The sequence below is a fragment of the Medicago sativa genome, chromosome 1, assembly GCF_051527215.1.
Source record: "Medicago sativa cultivar Bolivia chromosome 1, Bolivia_mono, whole genome shotgun sequence".
Taxonomy (NCBI): domain Eukaryota; kingdom Viridiplantae; phylum Streptophyta; class Magnoliopsida; order Fabales; family Fabaceae; genus Medicago; species Medicago sativa.
The window spans coordinates 22,637,832-22,654,955 of record NC_140749.1 but is presented as its reverse complement, the minus strand read 5'-3'; the positions used below and the strand labels follow the sequence as shown (position 1 = coordinate 22,654,955).

The 17,124-nt window shown below is 32.1% G+C and overlaps 1 protein-coding gene and 1 long non-coding RNA gene across 27 annotated transcripts in view; both read right to left on the bottom strand.

Annotated features, from left to right (window-relative positions):
* Positions 1-8,219, bottom strand: part of LOC146953663 (ARM repeat superfamily protein) — a 38,819-nt gene extending 30,600 nt beyond the window's left edge. For all 26 annotated transcript variants that reach the window (XR_015011121.1, XR_015011124.1, XR_015011123.1 and 23 more), the window contains exons 1-13: positions 8,073-8,219; positions 6,764-6,997; positions 6,456-6,637; positions 5,960-6,086; positions 5,401-5,628; positions 5,040-5,256; positions 4,717-4,862; positions 4,485-4,642; positions 4,253-4,402; positions 4,134-4,182; positions 2,742-2,930; positions 1,530-1,700; positions 724-863 (exon numbers count right to left, since the gene is read on the bottom strand). Coding sequence is in view for 14 of the 26 variants with exons in the window: in XM_085711297.1 (XP_085567423.1) it covers positions 724-863; positions 1,530-1,700; positions 2,742-2,930; positions 4,134-4,182; positions 4,253-4,402; positions 4,485-4,642; positions 4,717-4,862; positions 5,040-5,256; positions 5,401-5,628; positions 5,960-6,086; positions 6,456-6,637; positions 6,764-6,997; positions 8,073-8,168 (2,087 nt within the window). In the remaining 12 variants the exon portion in view is untranslated. The remainder of the gene's footprint in view (positions 1-723; positions 864-1,529; positions 1,701-2,741; positions 2,931-4,133; positions 4,183-4,252; positions 4,403-4,484; positions 4,643-4,716; positions 4,863-5,039; positions 5,257-5,400; positions 5,629-5,959; positions 6,087-6,455; positions 6,638-6,763; positions 6,998-8,072) is intronic.
* A 5,806-nt stretch (positions 8,220-14,025) lies between these two features.
* Positions 14,026-16,021, bottom strand: LOC146953662 (uncharacterized). The gene is made up of 2 exons (XR_015029796.1): positions 15,669-16,021; positions 14,026-14,264 (listed from the first exon to the last, which is right to left on the bottom strand). It is a non-coding gene; the product is annotated as an uncharacterized LOC146953662 (long non-coding RNA).
* Positions 16,022-17,124: the final 1,103 nt, after the last annotated feature.

Here is a 17,124-nt window from a genome sequence, read left to right as displayed (position 1 = left end):
AAATCGTCTATCATCAAATATGATTCATGTAGCATTATGGCATCGCTGGATGCATACACCAAGTGGAAAAAGGCTTGTTACTACTGTTGATATTGCTATTTACAAAAGTTTATCAAATTAAAACCAGGAAAAATACATTCTTAGTTTCTACAAAATCAAGACATTTCAACTTTTGTCCCTATAAAAAAATTAATTATCGAGTCCCTGTAAAATACAAAAAACTGCATGTTGGCGATATGATTCAATTACTTAAATCATCTATTATCAAATATGATTCATGTAGAGCATTATGGCATCGCTTGATGCATACACCAAGTGGAAAAAGTCTTGTTACTGTTGATATTGCTATTTACAAAAGTTTATCAAATTCAAACCAGGAAAAATACATTCTTAGTTTCTACAAAATCAAAACATTTCAACTTTTGTCCCTATAAAAAAATTATTTATTGAGTCCCTGTAAAATACAAAAAATTGCGTGCTTTTAATCCTGACTCCTGAGAGACTAAAAACTGCTTACTTTTGTCTTTATTGGGCTAAAAATGAATATAAAAATTATAAGGACTAACGTTAAACGTATGTGAAATTAAAGAGACTTGAAACATATTTGACCTTGTTAGCATTCTGTACAAATATTCGTTGAAACCGTAAGGATTGGTTCTGTTAGAAACACAGTTTAGAGTATTTCAACATAATAGAAAACATGTGGAAAGCACCATAAGTTACCTCAGATTGAAAGAAACGTTACGACCTGCCATCGCTATAATCTCAATCAGCTTGTCATTTACAGGACTTGTATGCTCCAACACCATTTGAACCAGCTTCTCCGAGCCTTTCAGCATTGAGGGGAAAATTCTAACAATAGCCTGGTTTGAGTAAATGAAATAAGAATTGATCAAAATATCTAAGTTCTAAGTAGTTAAATTGATCAAAATTTACATTTAAAAAACTATTCCCCGATTCCCATAACCAGATAGCCTTCCTTTAATTTGGCTACAATGGCCAAAATAATCTAAATATCTAAGTAGTTATTGAATCATTTCACATTTGAAACTACTTTTTGAATTGATTATTTCACGTATCATGAAGAAAATGCTACAGAATACAATACAAACATGATAACTGTTGTAATATATGTCAATAATAGTGTATGAAGGACATTGTATTTATTAGGCAGAATGATATGTCAATTATAGTGTAAAAAAAAGTACATTGTATTGATTAGGCAGAATGGTGACAACTGTCAACATTGCAGTTAGGGGATATTTGGGTATTATTGCCTTGTTAAAAATGATGGCAAGATTGCTTGACCCTGATCTAACACACACCCACCTAATTTGCTTTGTCTAGAGCCTAATTTCATTTTCATGCAGCAGCATCAAATGATGCATCCACCACCACCACCCCTCCCTCCACACACACACACAGACACACAAAACAAGAAAACACTAATTAATGTAATAGCTTGTTCAAAAAACTAATTAACGTAATAGAATGTATGTTAAGATGTACTCAGCAGCAACTTTTATTACCAGCAGAAGATTTACAGAAGAATCCTTAAATCCACCGTCATCATTGGAAAGATAATCTAAAACACAGTGGACGTGCTCAGAGCTGAAAATGTTAGATGAACATTTAGAGAAGAGTGAACGTAAAAACTCATAATTTGGATTTTTGTCTCCAATCTTTACAAGAAGTCCATCCTGCCAAAATAAAAACAAAAGATATGAAACTACAAGGGGGAAAAAGAACATGGCTCAAACAAATACAAATAACCACTTAGGGATAAATAAGTATGAAAATAATGTGTGAAATCATTGAACCAAAATAATATTACAGTTCAAGACACTTCACACAAGAAAAGTGATTACATGTCCTAAAAATTGGGATTCAACTTATAAATGCAGTCACAAATCATGCCATGCGACAAGCGCCTGGATCGTAACCAATAAGACCAACTTTCATCACACAGAAAGCCAACCCTAACTAACAAAAGTTTTTGCTTCCAATCACCAATGTAAAAATTTAATAGGTGCAGCTAATTAAATACCAAAACAAGAATTAGCAGTTCCCTATAAACACACATATACAGACAAAAGAAAACTATGCATGACTTGATCAAAAGAAAATTATGCATGATGTTCCTGTAATTGAGTACTACACAAAAGTCATAATTCTCAACTTGTACAAGGTAAATATAAAACCAGTTAAATTATCTTTTTTATCACCCATTTCATGATGAGCATGTGAACAGCGGTATGAGGTACATACATACAAAACATAGAGTGTATATATATATTCAAATTATTAAGCTTCTTGATGCAACCAAAATAACACATTATTAAATAACAGAGAAAAATATATCAATAATGGAAATCAGTTTATTACTTCTGAAATTAAAAGAAATTATAGGATGGATATCCTAAGCAGCAGATGTGCTAATTTCCTATTGGGGCCCATATTCTCTTTTGGTGTCCTATCACTTCTCAACACAAAATCCCATTGTCAGGGTAGTTTTAGGGTTTATACTTTTCATACAAGTTACAACTTTATGTTTTGTGTATCCTTATCAAATGTATTAACCACCATCACCCATCAAATTTCAAACTTATATAAGTTTTCTAGCCACATGCATACCTAGATTTTTAACAATTCTAGACAAAAGGCTAATAAATTAAACTTTTATACTTTAAGCATAAAGCCAAAATAGATGAGTAATATAATTGGATTTACAAACTACATACTTTGATGGTTTGTCCAATTGTGAAAGTTGGTTCTTCCAATAATTTTTCAAGAGATTTAAACAAGTTATTATCTTTGATTTGGTTTAACTTGTGAAGGCACTCTTCTGCTTTGTGAGAATCTGAGAAAGATGCAGCCATTTTTGTGAAAACGCTTTCAATTTTCTTCTGTGTTTCTTCAGCATGAGTTTCCTGAAAAAGCAAGGCTCTATTACTTCCAAACTATCAAATCAGTCAGAGCATAAAACTGACCATATGACAAGAGATAAGTATTAACTCCCAATCTGAGAAAGAAATACAAAATCCAAAAAAAATAGTAACAAATAAAAATGTTTAATATTCAATGAAGGAAGATTTTTACACCATAAGAATAGCAACCTGTACTTATTAAATTAAATCATAAGAAGCATGTAAGCAGACCAAACCATTACTCTCCAAACCCTTATTATTCTTCTGCTACCAAGAGAACCAACATTCTAGTTCCACGTTATTAAAACACCAACACCCACATAACAGCAGCATAACACTTGAAATACTTATGTAATTAAAACGTTAAATCGACTCATAAGTCTCAAACAAAACAACAACTAAAGTTGCCTTCTGTAGTTCCACCGCCATGACCATAATCGTAGAATCATTTCAAAGAAAAGTAGATTATACAGGATTCCACCAAAATAAGATTTTGCATATACTCATAATTGTTGAAGGCAAGTATAATTGCAAAATCATAAGGTTTTAAGATTAAAATTAAGATTTTAACTACCATGGACGTGGATATGTGAATACATGAAATTTTTTAAATTCAAGATATTGTACGAACTAGAAACAGTAGAAAAATTTTATAAATAATAAAAAACTTTTAACAAATGAAAAATGCATTGGCTATTTCTCATTAATGTATAATGACAAGAGATATTGATCATTACTCATTAATGTATACTATAATGATACCTGTGATCACAGTTTACTAAAAGATACTTGTGATCATAAAAGTTGTGGAGTTTCGCTTTGTTTACGAGGGAGAGTTTCTTTTCTTTCAACAAAGACATATACAATCATGCCATGATGTATCTCAAACGTATACAATAACCACTTTTTAAAAATAATTAAAAAATTAGACACTTTTGAAATATGTATCCGATAGTATCCTACGAGCATTAGCATCCAATACACATCCGACACAAATACATATCCATTTTTTAGTATCCAGACTTCATAACTTGAGGTTCACAACTATCCTATTGACTTTACTCACAATAGCATGCATCTACTAAATACTCAATAAATTTAGTTTGGGTGCAATAAACTTATTATTATTTCCATCAACTCTAAATAGAAAAGGGCCCAATGGTCTGCCCTTTGTTATAAGAAAAAAACTCAATCCTTGCATTTTACCTTTAATTTCTTCCGTATTGCCAAATAGTTTATCATCTCATTCTGCAACCTGAAAGATAAAAGAATTTGTAAATATTTCTAAAATTTCACCTTCAAACATAGCACATTGGTATTGGTACCTTCTCTTTTGTACCAAAATAGTATTCAGTGCCTTTTCATGAAGAGGACTGAAAAGAGAAAACATGTGTATCCAGTGCTTTGTCCTTTCCGCAACAGAAAGATGCTCGGGAAATAGATTATCAGCAAGAACCAATTCCATGCTCTGGGATCTGAAATTCAATAAAATTAAATAAAATTAAACAAAGAACTCAAATTTAAATTCAACTAGCAATCTGGAGTGCATAAGCTGACCTGAACTCCTTGCAATCCTTATCATAGCAAAGCATCAAAACTTTACATGGAATCGCTTCAAAGTGATCATTAATTGCCATGCTTCCTTCACAACATTTCTTACAGTAATCTCGATATATTTCCATCAACTTCTGTGAGGCCTTCTTCCTAACAGACACCTGAAAAAGCATTTTGGTTGTTAAGAATTATGTGTTGTGTCCTTGATCAGGCAAACAAACTCATCAGCACGTGCCTTTTTATCCCTAAGTCTTTCAGAGACTTCAGCCATTAGTTTCAAGGGAACAAACATCAGGTTTGAACTGCAAATATCACAGGCAACAACGACCGCCTGCATCCTCACTCGGTCATCAAAGTCAAATAATCGGCCTTCAACAGAAGCTGCTCAGGTGAAAGGTTATCAGTAGTTACTAGGATGAAATTATGAGGGCATTGAAAATTAAAAACAGAACTGCCCAGTTGAAAATGAAATTATGAGGGCGTTGAAAAATGAATACAGAACCAAATGATATAACATAAACAGGCATTTAAAAAAACAATATCTGTTAAGCAGCTTACAGATGATTTCAAGTGATTCTCTCCCAAAAGGATTCGCCACATAGACAGCTTTGGCCCATTGTAAAGCACTAATTCTTACATCCACAGACGTGTCAGAAAATCTATTCAAAAACTCCACAAAAAGATCATGAAACTTCTGTGCAACATGGTGTTCAGAAAGTGTAAAAAGTTTCCCCACCAAATTAACAGCTTTTAACCGAATATCAACCTGATCAGCCTACAAATTGGATTGTAGATATAATAAAAATGGCAAGTACGAAATTGAAGAAAAGAAACTGAATGAGCATGTCAAAAAATTATTTCGACCAATTGAACCTAGCTTGTATACAATTTTAAAACTAGACTAAAAGGGAGGATATACCGATATTTCTTCAATTAAGCTGGGAATGACTGCAAGAAGCATATGAGGCGCACACTTAAAAACTTGAAAGATAATTTCATGGTAAAATTCTTTAAGCCCGCAGCCCACGGCGTCTCTGTCATAAATACAAGAAGATAAAAACCTGCAAACTAGGGTGTTCAGCTCATCCTCATGCGCACAAGTACTAATTACTGATGCAGCAAGTTGATAAGAAGCACAAGTTGGATCCTGTTGGCAAAAAAAAAAAGTCAAAGTATAAATATACATATATAACTGCTATTACATAATCATGAGCAACGGTGTTCTTATTAATTAATTTGAACTTCAAATTGCTATATTAATAAACTTGAGAATGAGAGGATAGAAATAGTCTGTCAAGCATTCCAGGATAACAGTCACATTCTTGAGAGAAAAATGGTCAAATAGACAGAATGCATTACACACAAAATATTTGATATCACAACCAACTTCTCGTACAAAGCTTGTTTATCATGAAAGAAGTATTAGAAAACTAAAGATGTATGCTAAGCTTACAATGAAAGTGAAAACGGGCTCTTACTTTTTTTCGCTTTATAAGATTTCGTAAAATCACTTCTAATAGTTTCTGAGAAGCTTCCTCGCTCTCATTCAAAATGGTTATCATAATAGAAGACATGGCATTAATCAAACTCTTATCGTGATGATCCCTGCAAAAAAGGGCAAAGTAGATTAGGTTCCATTAACTCTTGCATTAAAATTAACGATCATTACTGGACTAATTTTCTGTAGTTACTAAGGTCAAACTACAGCCTCCCACCAACTGCTGCACCCCATCACTTATGATATTGTTTAGGGAAAACAGATAATGTATGACCAATTCACTAGTGTAAAAAATTAATACTTAGTCTCGCAAATCAACACTTTCAGTGCCAAACATAAAGACTTTCTACGAATCAAACAAAAGCAAAGAGAGAAGTTGATTTCCCAATTAAATAACAAGCTCAGAAATTGAGTTAAACAACTAAGCACAAGGAGGGGATGAGAGAGTGCAAGAGAATGTAGAGATAGATCTCAACCTCACAGCTGAGAAGAAAACGTTGAACATCTCGAGAACAAGGTCTATGCAGTCAACCTCCAGCATTAATAAGCAACACTTTAATTGAGCCACAGTATCCAATACTTTAACCCTTTTTGAAAATAATGAATTTTTAGTGTCGGCCAGATCCGCAAACAAACCAATAATGAGTTTAAATACATCCTGAAATCAAAGAACAAATATGTTTATACGGAAAAAAGGTGAGAAAAAAAAATGGAAAGAAAAGAAACCCTCACAATCACAAACTCGAGTTTCAATTAATGTTAGATATGCATAATTAACAAGTACCCTCAAATGCTTGTCTTCAAAAGGAGGTTCAGGAGCCTTGATTCGAAATAATTCAGTGACGCAAAGGGCAACAAGAAGCTTGACATCCTTATCCCCATGCTGAAGAAGACCGCCACAAACCACAGCATCTATCAGTGGCTTCAGAGCATCTTCTCGTTTCTTCATAGCTTTTACTTCTTTGGCTGTTCGCGGCTGAGGAGACTGGTCTAACGTAGACAAAACATTTGCAGCTTCCTGCACAAGAGCATAAAATTAACAGTGAATACAAGTTTAATGGAGATTCATATCGTTAGTGTAAAGCTATTTTACACCGGCATCCAATGAAAACCTTTGTTGCACTGGTATCCGACACATATCCTTGTCTAACAGCGACACAACACCGACACATCTGAGTACATTCAGTTATATCATTTTCTCAAATTACTACTGATGTTGACGTGTCAGTGACATGCCTTGTGTATTTGTTTGTGCTTCATAGATGAAAACTCATGATATTGCCAAGTAAGTCTATTGTGTAACCACAATTTAAAATTAACTGCAAAATGGTGGATTCTCATTTGACATCATAAAATTAGTGTACAATGATCATGCATGTTCCCTTTTCTCTAATACCATTAATAATCTCTATTGCACTGACACTTTAGATCGAAGTCTATCCAGTATATGACACATGTTTAACACTGACACATCTGATTACATTCAATTTTGTCATTTTCTTAAATTACTACCGGTCTCCGACACATAAACATTTTATTTCATTCAATTTTATAATTTTCTTAAATTTCTACCGGTGTTGACGTGTCAGTGTCGTGTCGTATCCGGTGTCTGACACAAACACGTTTTATTTCATTCAATTTTATCATTTTCTTAAATTACTACCAGTGTGGACGTGACAGTGTCCGTGACAATTGCTTCATAGTTAATAATTCCTCACGCATCATCTTGATGACTACATTTTTTAAAATTTGCAACGAAGAACATGATAAAATTCAGAAAATAAACTAAAATCAATTTCAATGAAACCACAAATTAAGTTAAACACTCGTCAAGAATTAACTAATTATTCAACTAAATATCAAACCAACCAAATTCAACCACGTAAAATCAAAACAAGAAATGCACAAGTTTATACACTGCATAATTAGAGTTACAAATTCAACCACAAAAAATCAACACAATCAATCGAACGAATTCAAAAACAAATTACCGAATTAGGTTTTCAAAAAAGAGAGCAAGAACAAATTCGAAATATACAAATTCAGAAACAAATCATCGAAATCAAAAAGCAAGTGCAAGAAACGAAGCTTACGCTAAGAGATTTGACGATGAAGTCTTTGTTCGGACGAGTTCGTTGAGCGAGTTGAGTTCCGATATCGGAGATGAGTTTGAGCGAGGTGAGATCCATGGTGGAATCGAGAGAAGGTTTGCGAGAGTTCACGCAGTTTGTGTTGAGTGTGAGTGTGAGGGTTTGTTTTGGTTTGTTTTATAGGGGGGAAGCGCGCGTGATGGGTAATTGCCAAAGGGGGATGAAAATTCAAAACGCGAAAATTACCCGGGGCAGCTTCTTTCCAAACAAATTCAACAAAATGGAAGATCCACTAAAAATTAGTTAACTTAAATATATCCAATTTAATTCACCCACTAAAAATAAAGCACAATTTAATTCATCCATTATCATATTTTAAATGAATAACAATATATGAAAGTTGAAGTACAGCAAAATTTCATAATTGTTCGTTCTCTTTAAAATTCATGATCTACTTAATTTTATGTGCATACTGGATATTCTTGTAAAAAAAAAAAATGGATATTCAATCAATCCGAGTAATAATTTTTTTAGCATTCTAATTTTTTTTTTTTTGGTACAATTTAGCATTCTAATTCTATATGAATCAATAGTGTGTATATATATATATATATATATAAAGTAAGGTTTTTTATGTCACGTGTCACTTCCACATTCATTCTCAATATTTTTATTATTTTTTTATTTTTAAAAACCAGTATTTTATTTAACATAAATATCTCAACAAACTTTTGATCTTATGCACTCAATATTTTTTTTTAATTTTATTGAATTCATAATATTTTATATAGCAGAAATATCTCAACAAACTACACATCAATTAATCAATCAATAGTATATATATAAATATCAATAGTATATATATAAAGTAAGGTTTTTTACGCCACATGTCACTTCCACATTTATTCTCAATATTTTTATTATTTTTTCAATTTTTAAAAATCAATATTTTATTTAACATAAATATCTCAACAAACAAACTTTTGATCTTATGCACTCAGTATTTTATTTTTATTTTTATTGAATTTTTAATATTTTATGTAGGAGAAATATCTCAACAAACTACACATCAATCAATCAATAGTATATTTATAAAGTAAGGTTTTTTCATTCTCAATATTTTTATTATTTTTTCTATTTTTAAAAACCAATATTTTATTTAACATTAATATCTTAACAAACTTTTGATCTTATGCACTCAATATTTTTTTTACTTTTATTAAATTTCTAATATTTTATGTAGCAGAAATATCTCAACAAACTACACATCAATCAATCAATCATTAGTATCAATCAATCAATCAGAAATATCTCAACAAACTACACATCAATCAATCAATAATTAGTATCAATCAATCAATAGTATATATATATATATAAAGTAAGGTTTTTTATGTCACGTGTCACTTCCACGTTTATTGGCAATATTTTTATTATTTTTCTATTTGTTAAAACCAATATTTAATTTGATATAAATATCTCAACAAACTTTTGATCTTATCTATTAAATATTTTACTTAATTTTTTTTTATTGAATTCCTAATATTTTATGTAACAGAAATATCTCAACAAATTACATACGATACCCTTCCACTATAAATCATCAATCAATCAATCAATCAATAGTATATATATAAAGTAAGGTTTTTTTATGCCACGTGTCACTTCCACGTTTATTCGCAATATTTTTATTAGGGTTAATACATGTTTACCCCATGTAATATTAGCAATTTCTGGTTTACCCCCGTAAAAAAAAATTGTTTAGATTCCAACCCTGTAATTTGAAGATTTTTGGTTTTAAACCTTCATGAATTTTGACAGTACAAAAACGATGATATGGCAAGGGGGTAAACCGAAATTCTATCAAATTACAAGGGGCGAAAGTGTAACACCCCGTTTTCCCAACATAAAAATTTCATAATAAATTATCAGAGTAATTCACATAAACGGAATGCTACATCTCTTTATCATAAAATCTTAACAAAATAGATAATAATTTATCCTTCAAAAATTCATCAACATAACATTTAAAAACTTCGCAGCGGATTTAGTTCAAATCCAACAACTTCATTATAAATCTCTTAAAACAATACGTAAGGAATAGAAACAATGTCAAAACTCTCATCCCGTTACGTATCAGAGCACCTAAAGATACACTGTGAGGAGTCCACTCACGACCACGCCTAATCTTGATTACCTGCACGTTACCCATACGAAGAGCAACATTTTCAAGCAGAAGGGGTGAGATTTCTCAAACAATAATATTAAGCTCATAAATCATAAATTACATTTAACAATATAAACATCTTATAATTTAACATTTACAATCAAATACATAGACATCATCATTTCATCTTAGCAATATATCATCATATAACAGTCACAATCATCGTCACATATCATCTTACTAAAAGGCATCACAAAGTAATTCGTTAAAACATCACAACTTAACAACTTGACTTGACAATGCATCTAGACTCGACTATGCAACTCTTAACGTCTTAAACCATCTTGAATTATCATGAAAATGCAAATGCATGTGGTACCAATCTAAGGCATAAGCCCTCGTCGCTTATGAGCATAAATATACTCCTAGGGCATAAGCCCTCGTCGCTATTGAGCAAAAGCTCTTAGGGCATGAGCCCTCGTCTCTGGTTGAGCAAAAGCTCCATCGTCGTGGTTGAGCAAAAGCTCCATCGTCGTGGTTGAGCATAAGCTCCATCGTCGTGGTTGAGCAAAAGCTCCAGGGCATGAGCCCTCATCTTTAAATGAGTGTGCATGGACTCAACATCTTACGTCTTAGAAACTTCATGAACATCTATGACATCTTAACATTTGACAACATAACATCTTAACAACTTGATGACTTCATAACGACTCGACGACTTAACAAACTCTTTGACTTAGACCGACATTTACATCTTAAATAAGATCAACAACAACATATGCAACACTTATAAAGTCACATCATATCAGCATCATAATTTAACAATATCAAATGATAAACATCAACATCTTAAACATCGCATCATCATAAGCATCATAATTAACACATATAGTGCATAAATAACAAGATCACATCTTTATATAACTCATCTTTAAATCACACATCTTCAAATAACACATCTTTGAATCAAATATCTTTAAATAATACAATTGATTCGCGTCGCTAAATCACACATCATTAAATAATTCATCATCCAAAACCTATTGTTTCAAATTCTTCATCTAAGAAACATGAAATATTATTTCAATAATAGTAACTTATTATTATAACCATCGATATTATATAGTTTTTAAACTTGACACATAAAACAATTTATCATAAAGGCTGATGAAATAAATCATAGGTACTTTAGGCATCTGAGAATCCGAAACCAAATAATGATAACAATAGTGAATCATTTTCTAACTAATTCACTCTTATGATATCTTAGTCTTAAAGGGCATCTATGACATGATACCACGTATTATAAAAATCTACTTTATGCTAATTCCAAAAATAATATCATGACAGTAACATCAATTGAATGAATCGAATTACAAGCTGACAAAACTTGATCTTGCGTCATATCGAAACTTAGGGACTAGAAGTAAAATTCAAAACAAAATTAGCAATTACAAAACAAATATTGATCATTCAAATATAAACGCATAAAGCTATGTCAGATTGGTAGCAGACACACATAACACATATATCGATTTGCATATTCATTAAGCTATTAAAACGAACAGACACGTACAGATCACAATCATATCATCATGCTATCATAACAAATTTAATCAAACATGCATATAAATACGATAAAATCATTTTTGAATTTAATAATTTAATCATAACCATGAATTAACTACAAATTTAAAGCATGAAAATAATGAATTTAGAGACAATAATATACCCAAAATCACAGTAGCAAATTAGAGCGTGAATTTTAACATAAATTTATTAAAAGATCAAGAAAAACAATAGAAACAAAATCCTTCACTACCCATATGATTATACAACGCTTACGGTGAATAGAGACTCCCTTCTTACAAACTCATCCTAAAGCATGTTAGATGCAATCTAATGATTCACAGACCTAATATTAGTGAAAGATAGTCTCACCCTTACCTTAGATTGTTTTTCTGAAATCAAAAGCAGCGTTCTTCGTTCCTAGGGTTCTCTCTCTGAGTTCTCCTCTTTCTCCTCTTTTCTCCAAAACGTACGTTATGTTTTTCTCTAAACCCAACTTCTCTATTTATAACCCCTCATCTAATTTCTCTTACACCTCAAACTTACTCTTTTCCTCATAATCTTATTTAGGCCCAAAAACTTATTCTTCTTTCTATTCTAACCTCCAATTCTACTTACACTAATAATTCTCATATTCTAATAAATAATATAATAATGTCACTTAATAAAATACTAACACCTCGTATAAATAATTAAATCACATAAATAAATTCTAACTTAATAAAAATATATAAATAAAAAAAGGAGGGCGTTACAGAAAGTACCATAAATTTTGTAATTTGATGTCATGAAGGTCCAAAATCAAAAAATCTTCCAATTACAGGGTTGAAATCTAAATAATTTTTTTTACAGGGGGTAAACCGGAAATCGCTAATATTACAGGGGGTAAACATATATTAACCCTTTAAATTATTTTATATTATCATTAATCTTTATGATTTTTATTTGTTATGTTTTATTATTGTTTTTAGAACATTTGTATGAATAGTTATTCACAATTTTTGTTGACTTTTGTTGTTTCTAATATTCTATGGGAGCAAAATTCAATGCATTGTGTGGAGTGACAAAATGTCAAAATATCAATTTATGATGGTTGAGGAAATGTGTTATGAGATAACAAATATCTCAGTTTATAAGAATAACCGTAAGTTTAATCCAACTTGCCATGACTATAGACTATTTTTTTTATGGAGTCAATTTTTTTTTATATCTATTGCCTGTTTATTTGTTATAGTTTTTTTCTATTGCATTGGATATCAACTTCACCTTTCATATTTTTTTAAAGATATTATTGGAGTATTAGCTGCAAAGGGAGAACTTACAGAATACAAAAGTGGTGTCCAACCAACCAATTATACGCAGAGGAGGGGAGAAACTCACGTGCACACTATCGAAAGAATATGCAAATCAACTTATTAACTTTATGTCTGAAAATTCAAATGTACACATTATGTTGATATTGCAATTGACTAAGTTTAAATTGTATAGAGATATTTTTCTTAAGAAATTCTTAAGTGTTTCAAATTAAAGTTTACTTTGTATATTAAAAATTGTTTGCAAATGTTTATTTTATTTTTTTATATTTTGGACTTTTAGAAAAAAAATGGGAGTATCAAACACACCCTATAATAATTCAAAACTAATAATTAACGATGTTGTTCCTGAAGTTCAATAACTCCAAACCAGGTATTCTCAAATTACTAATCAAACAAAAATCTTTAATTAGGAGATCCAATTATATATTATTTCATGTAACACAACAATTGCATAATTTTATTAATTTAATAACGAATATGGATTTATGTGAGTCCAAAAACTTAAAAAAAAATTAATTTTATTCTATATGAGTTAATATTTTTACTAAATCCCGTTAATTTTATCTGTATGTGCATCTTTACATTTACAAGTATTTATAATATGGTTTATTTTATTATATTCGTGTGTATTTATTAAGATATTCGTCACATACCAATACGTGATAAATTTTATTTGCAGATATCATACATAGAATTTTCCAATCTTCTTGAATATATCTAACCCGGACAACGCCGGGTAAATACACTAGTTATATATGTACAGTAATAGTGTAACACCCCGTTCTCCCAACAGTCGTAATATTAATTTTAATTATCAGAGTAAATCATACAACGGAGTGTCACACTGCTTTTCAAAATTTCATAAATAGAAAATAACTATTTATTTAAACCAATATTTAAAATATTCTTAAAAACTGCAGCGGAATAATTCTTTTAAGAAATACAATTCAACATTCAATATGATTCTTGGCACAAAGGCCTCATGATAATAAACATTATTTTCAACAACGATAAACTCCAACAACAAGTCTTTTCAAAATATGATACATAAAAGAAATGAAGAAAACATTCGCGACGATCCCCATCCTAATATGTATCAGAGCCCTAAACACTTGAGACAACCAACCTACAAGCCATCATTACCTGCAAGTTACCCATACGAAGGGCAACATTTTCAAGCAGAAGGGTGAGAAACTTATCCAATAATAATAATAATATATAATTCATCAAATTAATGGAAATACAACATATCACAACATGCATCATCAATAGTGTATATAAAAGAATACACATAGCAACAAATATAATCATCTTCAGCAACAAGGAACAGCAACAACAACAACTTCGTTATCAACAACGACACCGACAATTCGACAATGCGACAATGCAACTCTTAACAACTTAAACCATCATGAAACTTCTTGATATGCAAATGCATGTGGTACCATTCAACAACGTAAATGAGCATAATTAGGCTAAACCATCATGAAACTTCTTGATATGCAAATGCATGTGGTACCATTCAACAACGTAAATGAGCATAATTAGGCTCTTCAACATGTGAGCATAGAGCTGCCGAGCTTAAAGCCCCCAACGTAGTTTGAGCACAAAGGTTGTCGGGCCTAAAGCCCCCAACTTTAATGAGCACAAGGCTGCCGGGCCTAAAGCCCCCAACTTTAATGAGTATGCAATGGACTCAACTAGTGTATATCAACATACAACTACAACAGCATCTACGACAACGACAATGTGCATAGTTTACTACGACTCACTCCCCAACTTGGACGACTCAACGACACAATAATTATCAACAATGGAACAACAACTTTGATTATACAAAAGTGTTTACACATATATTTCATATAGTACAACCTTCAATAATAATATTCACTTCATAAACATGGCTTAATAAATCAAGAGAAGCTATTACAATGATTAGAATCGGCTCCTAGTGCACGAAACAAAATTCAGAAAATGGCAGTACAGGACCAGGGACGCTAATAGGACGCTTTTGGGACGCTTTCGCGTCCTCTACAAAAAGGGTAGTACGCTTTCGCGAGCGAAGCACGCTTTCGCGTCCTAAATGTCGTAACTCAGGACTTGGACGCTTTCTGGACGCTTTTGGGACGCTTTCGCGTCCTGTTCATAAAAATTCTGGGCAACTACATAGTGAGGACGCTTTCTGGACGCTAATGGGACGCTTTCGTGTCCTGTTCATAAAAATTCTGGGCAACTACATGGTGAGGACGCTTTCTGGACGCTAATGGGACGCTTTTGCATCCTGCTTCAGATTTCAGAAAAATTGTTGCGATTTTAACATGGTTTCACCCAAAAATCCCATATTTGATCCCTTAATCACCCAAATGGTTTTACAAACATGTTTATAGGTTCAGTAGACAACATGGGAAACAAAACAACATATAATCATGCAATTCCACAACATAATTCATCATTTATCATAACACATCTGACCATAAAATCAAGAACAACAATTCATCAATTTTCAAAATTATATACCATGATTATTGAAAGGAATCCCACCCTTACCTTAATTCAGCAAAACGAAACGAAAATCTACAGCAATTGATTCCTTTCTAGCTCTCTCTCTTGGTTCTTCTCCTCTTTCTCTCCAAAAACTCAGTTTCTCTTGTTTTTACGTGAAAACAGTTTTTGTTTCTCACTTTCTTTTCTTTTACTCCCAAAAATATCACTCCTTTCTTTTCTCACTTTACTCCCTTAATTCCTATTAATTTCTACTTAATTCCCATTAACCAAAAATAAATACTATTTCTATATTATTTCTATTTCTCATATTATTTCTATCAAATAATAACAAAATTCATTTAAATAATACACAACTCCATAAATCATATAATAAAATAGCATCACACCATATATCACATAAAAATCATATAATATATATATTTCACATAAAATGACATATATATAACAAATAAAGTCATATAAAAATATTCACACATCTATTAAAAATAATAGAATAAAAATGGGGCGTTACAAATAGTATTTTCTATTAATTCTAAATCTTAAAGTAATTTTATTTATATTTTTAAAAAGGTATCTACTAACAATATCCTTCAAAAAAAGATCAACAGAGATCCTCTCTCTCTAAAACCTAAATTGCTCTGACCTCTCTCTAAAGTTTAAACTGCCTTCTTCCCCCTTTCAAACTCAAACTAAGGCTTTGATCTGGTGGTGTGATGAGTGGTGGAAGGCCCTCTGTACCACGCTTTTACTAGTTCTCTCGGATTCTCCACGGTGGTTTCTCGGAGGTTCTGCCGCTGCCGACCTTGGTGGGTTTTCGAGGTCCTGGTGTGACTCGTTGGATTTGTTTCTCAGATCTAGTGGGTTGCTGTTTTGGCCTTCCTTTCCGTTGAGTTTTGCACGCCGGTGAAGATCTTGTTGTTCCACAGCCGTAGTGTTACGCCGGATCTTTGCCGTCGACGGGCTGTTTGTTTTGTGGGTATGCGACAGTTTATTTTTTGTCATTGTTCCTGTTTGTTTTCGTTTTTGCTACAGGAAGCTGAAGATTGTTGTAGGGTTGTTCAACCTAATTTGTTCGTTGATCTTGAACCTGGATTTTCCTGGAATTGAGATTTGGATCTTGGTTCTGTCCTAATGTTGCTCGAAAGGGCCAGGTTCGTAGATGCACTGTGTTGGCGGTAGTAGTCTTATCGAACCTTATGGATGGTATCCGTCGCGGTTTTCATGTGTTGTTGGTGAATTGTGATGACAAAACCTCTGTGACTCTGTGTTTCCGTGTTCCGTGTTTCTGTTCGTATTTGGTTGGATAGGCCCGAAAGGGCTTTTAGCTTGCTTCGTTGTGAAGGGAGTTGTTGGATCTTGGATCGTTTATGTGTTGATAGACGATCCATACGCCTATTTCATGCTCTGAATGCTCACTCCACGTCTTTTTTGCAATTCGGTTTCGCTGGATTGTCCGTGTTAGTGAATGTTTAGTGTAACGCCCTCCTTTTATTTAATT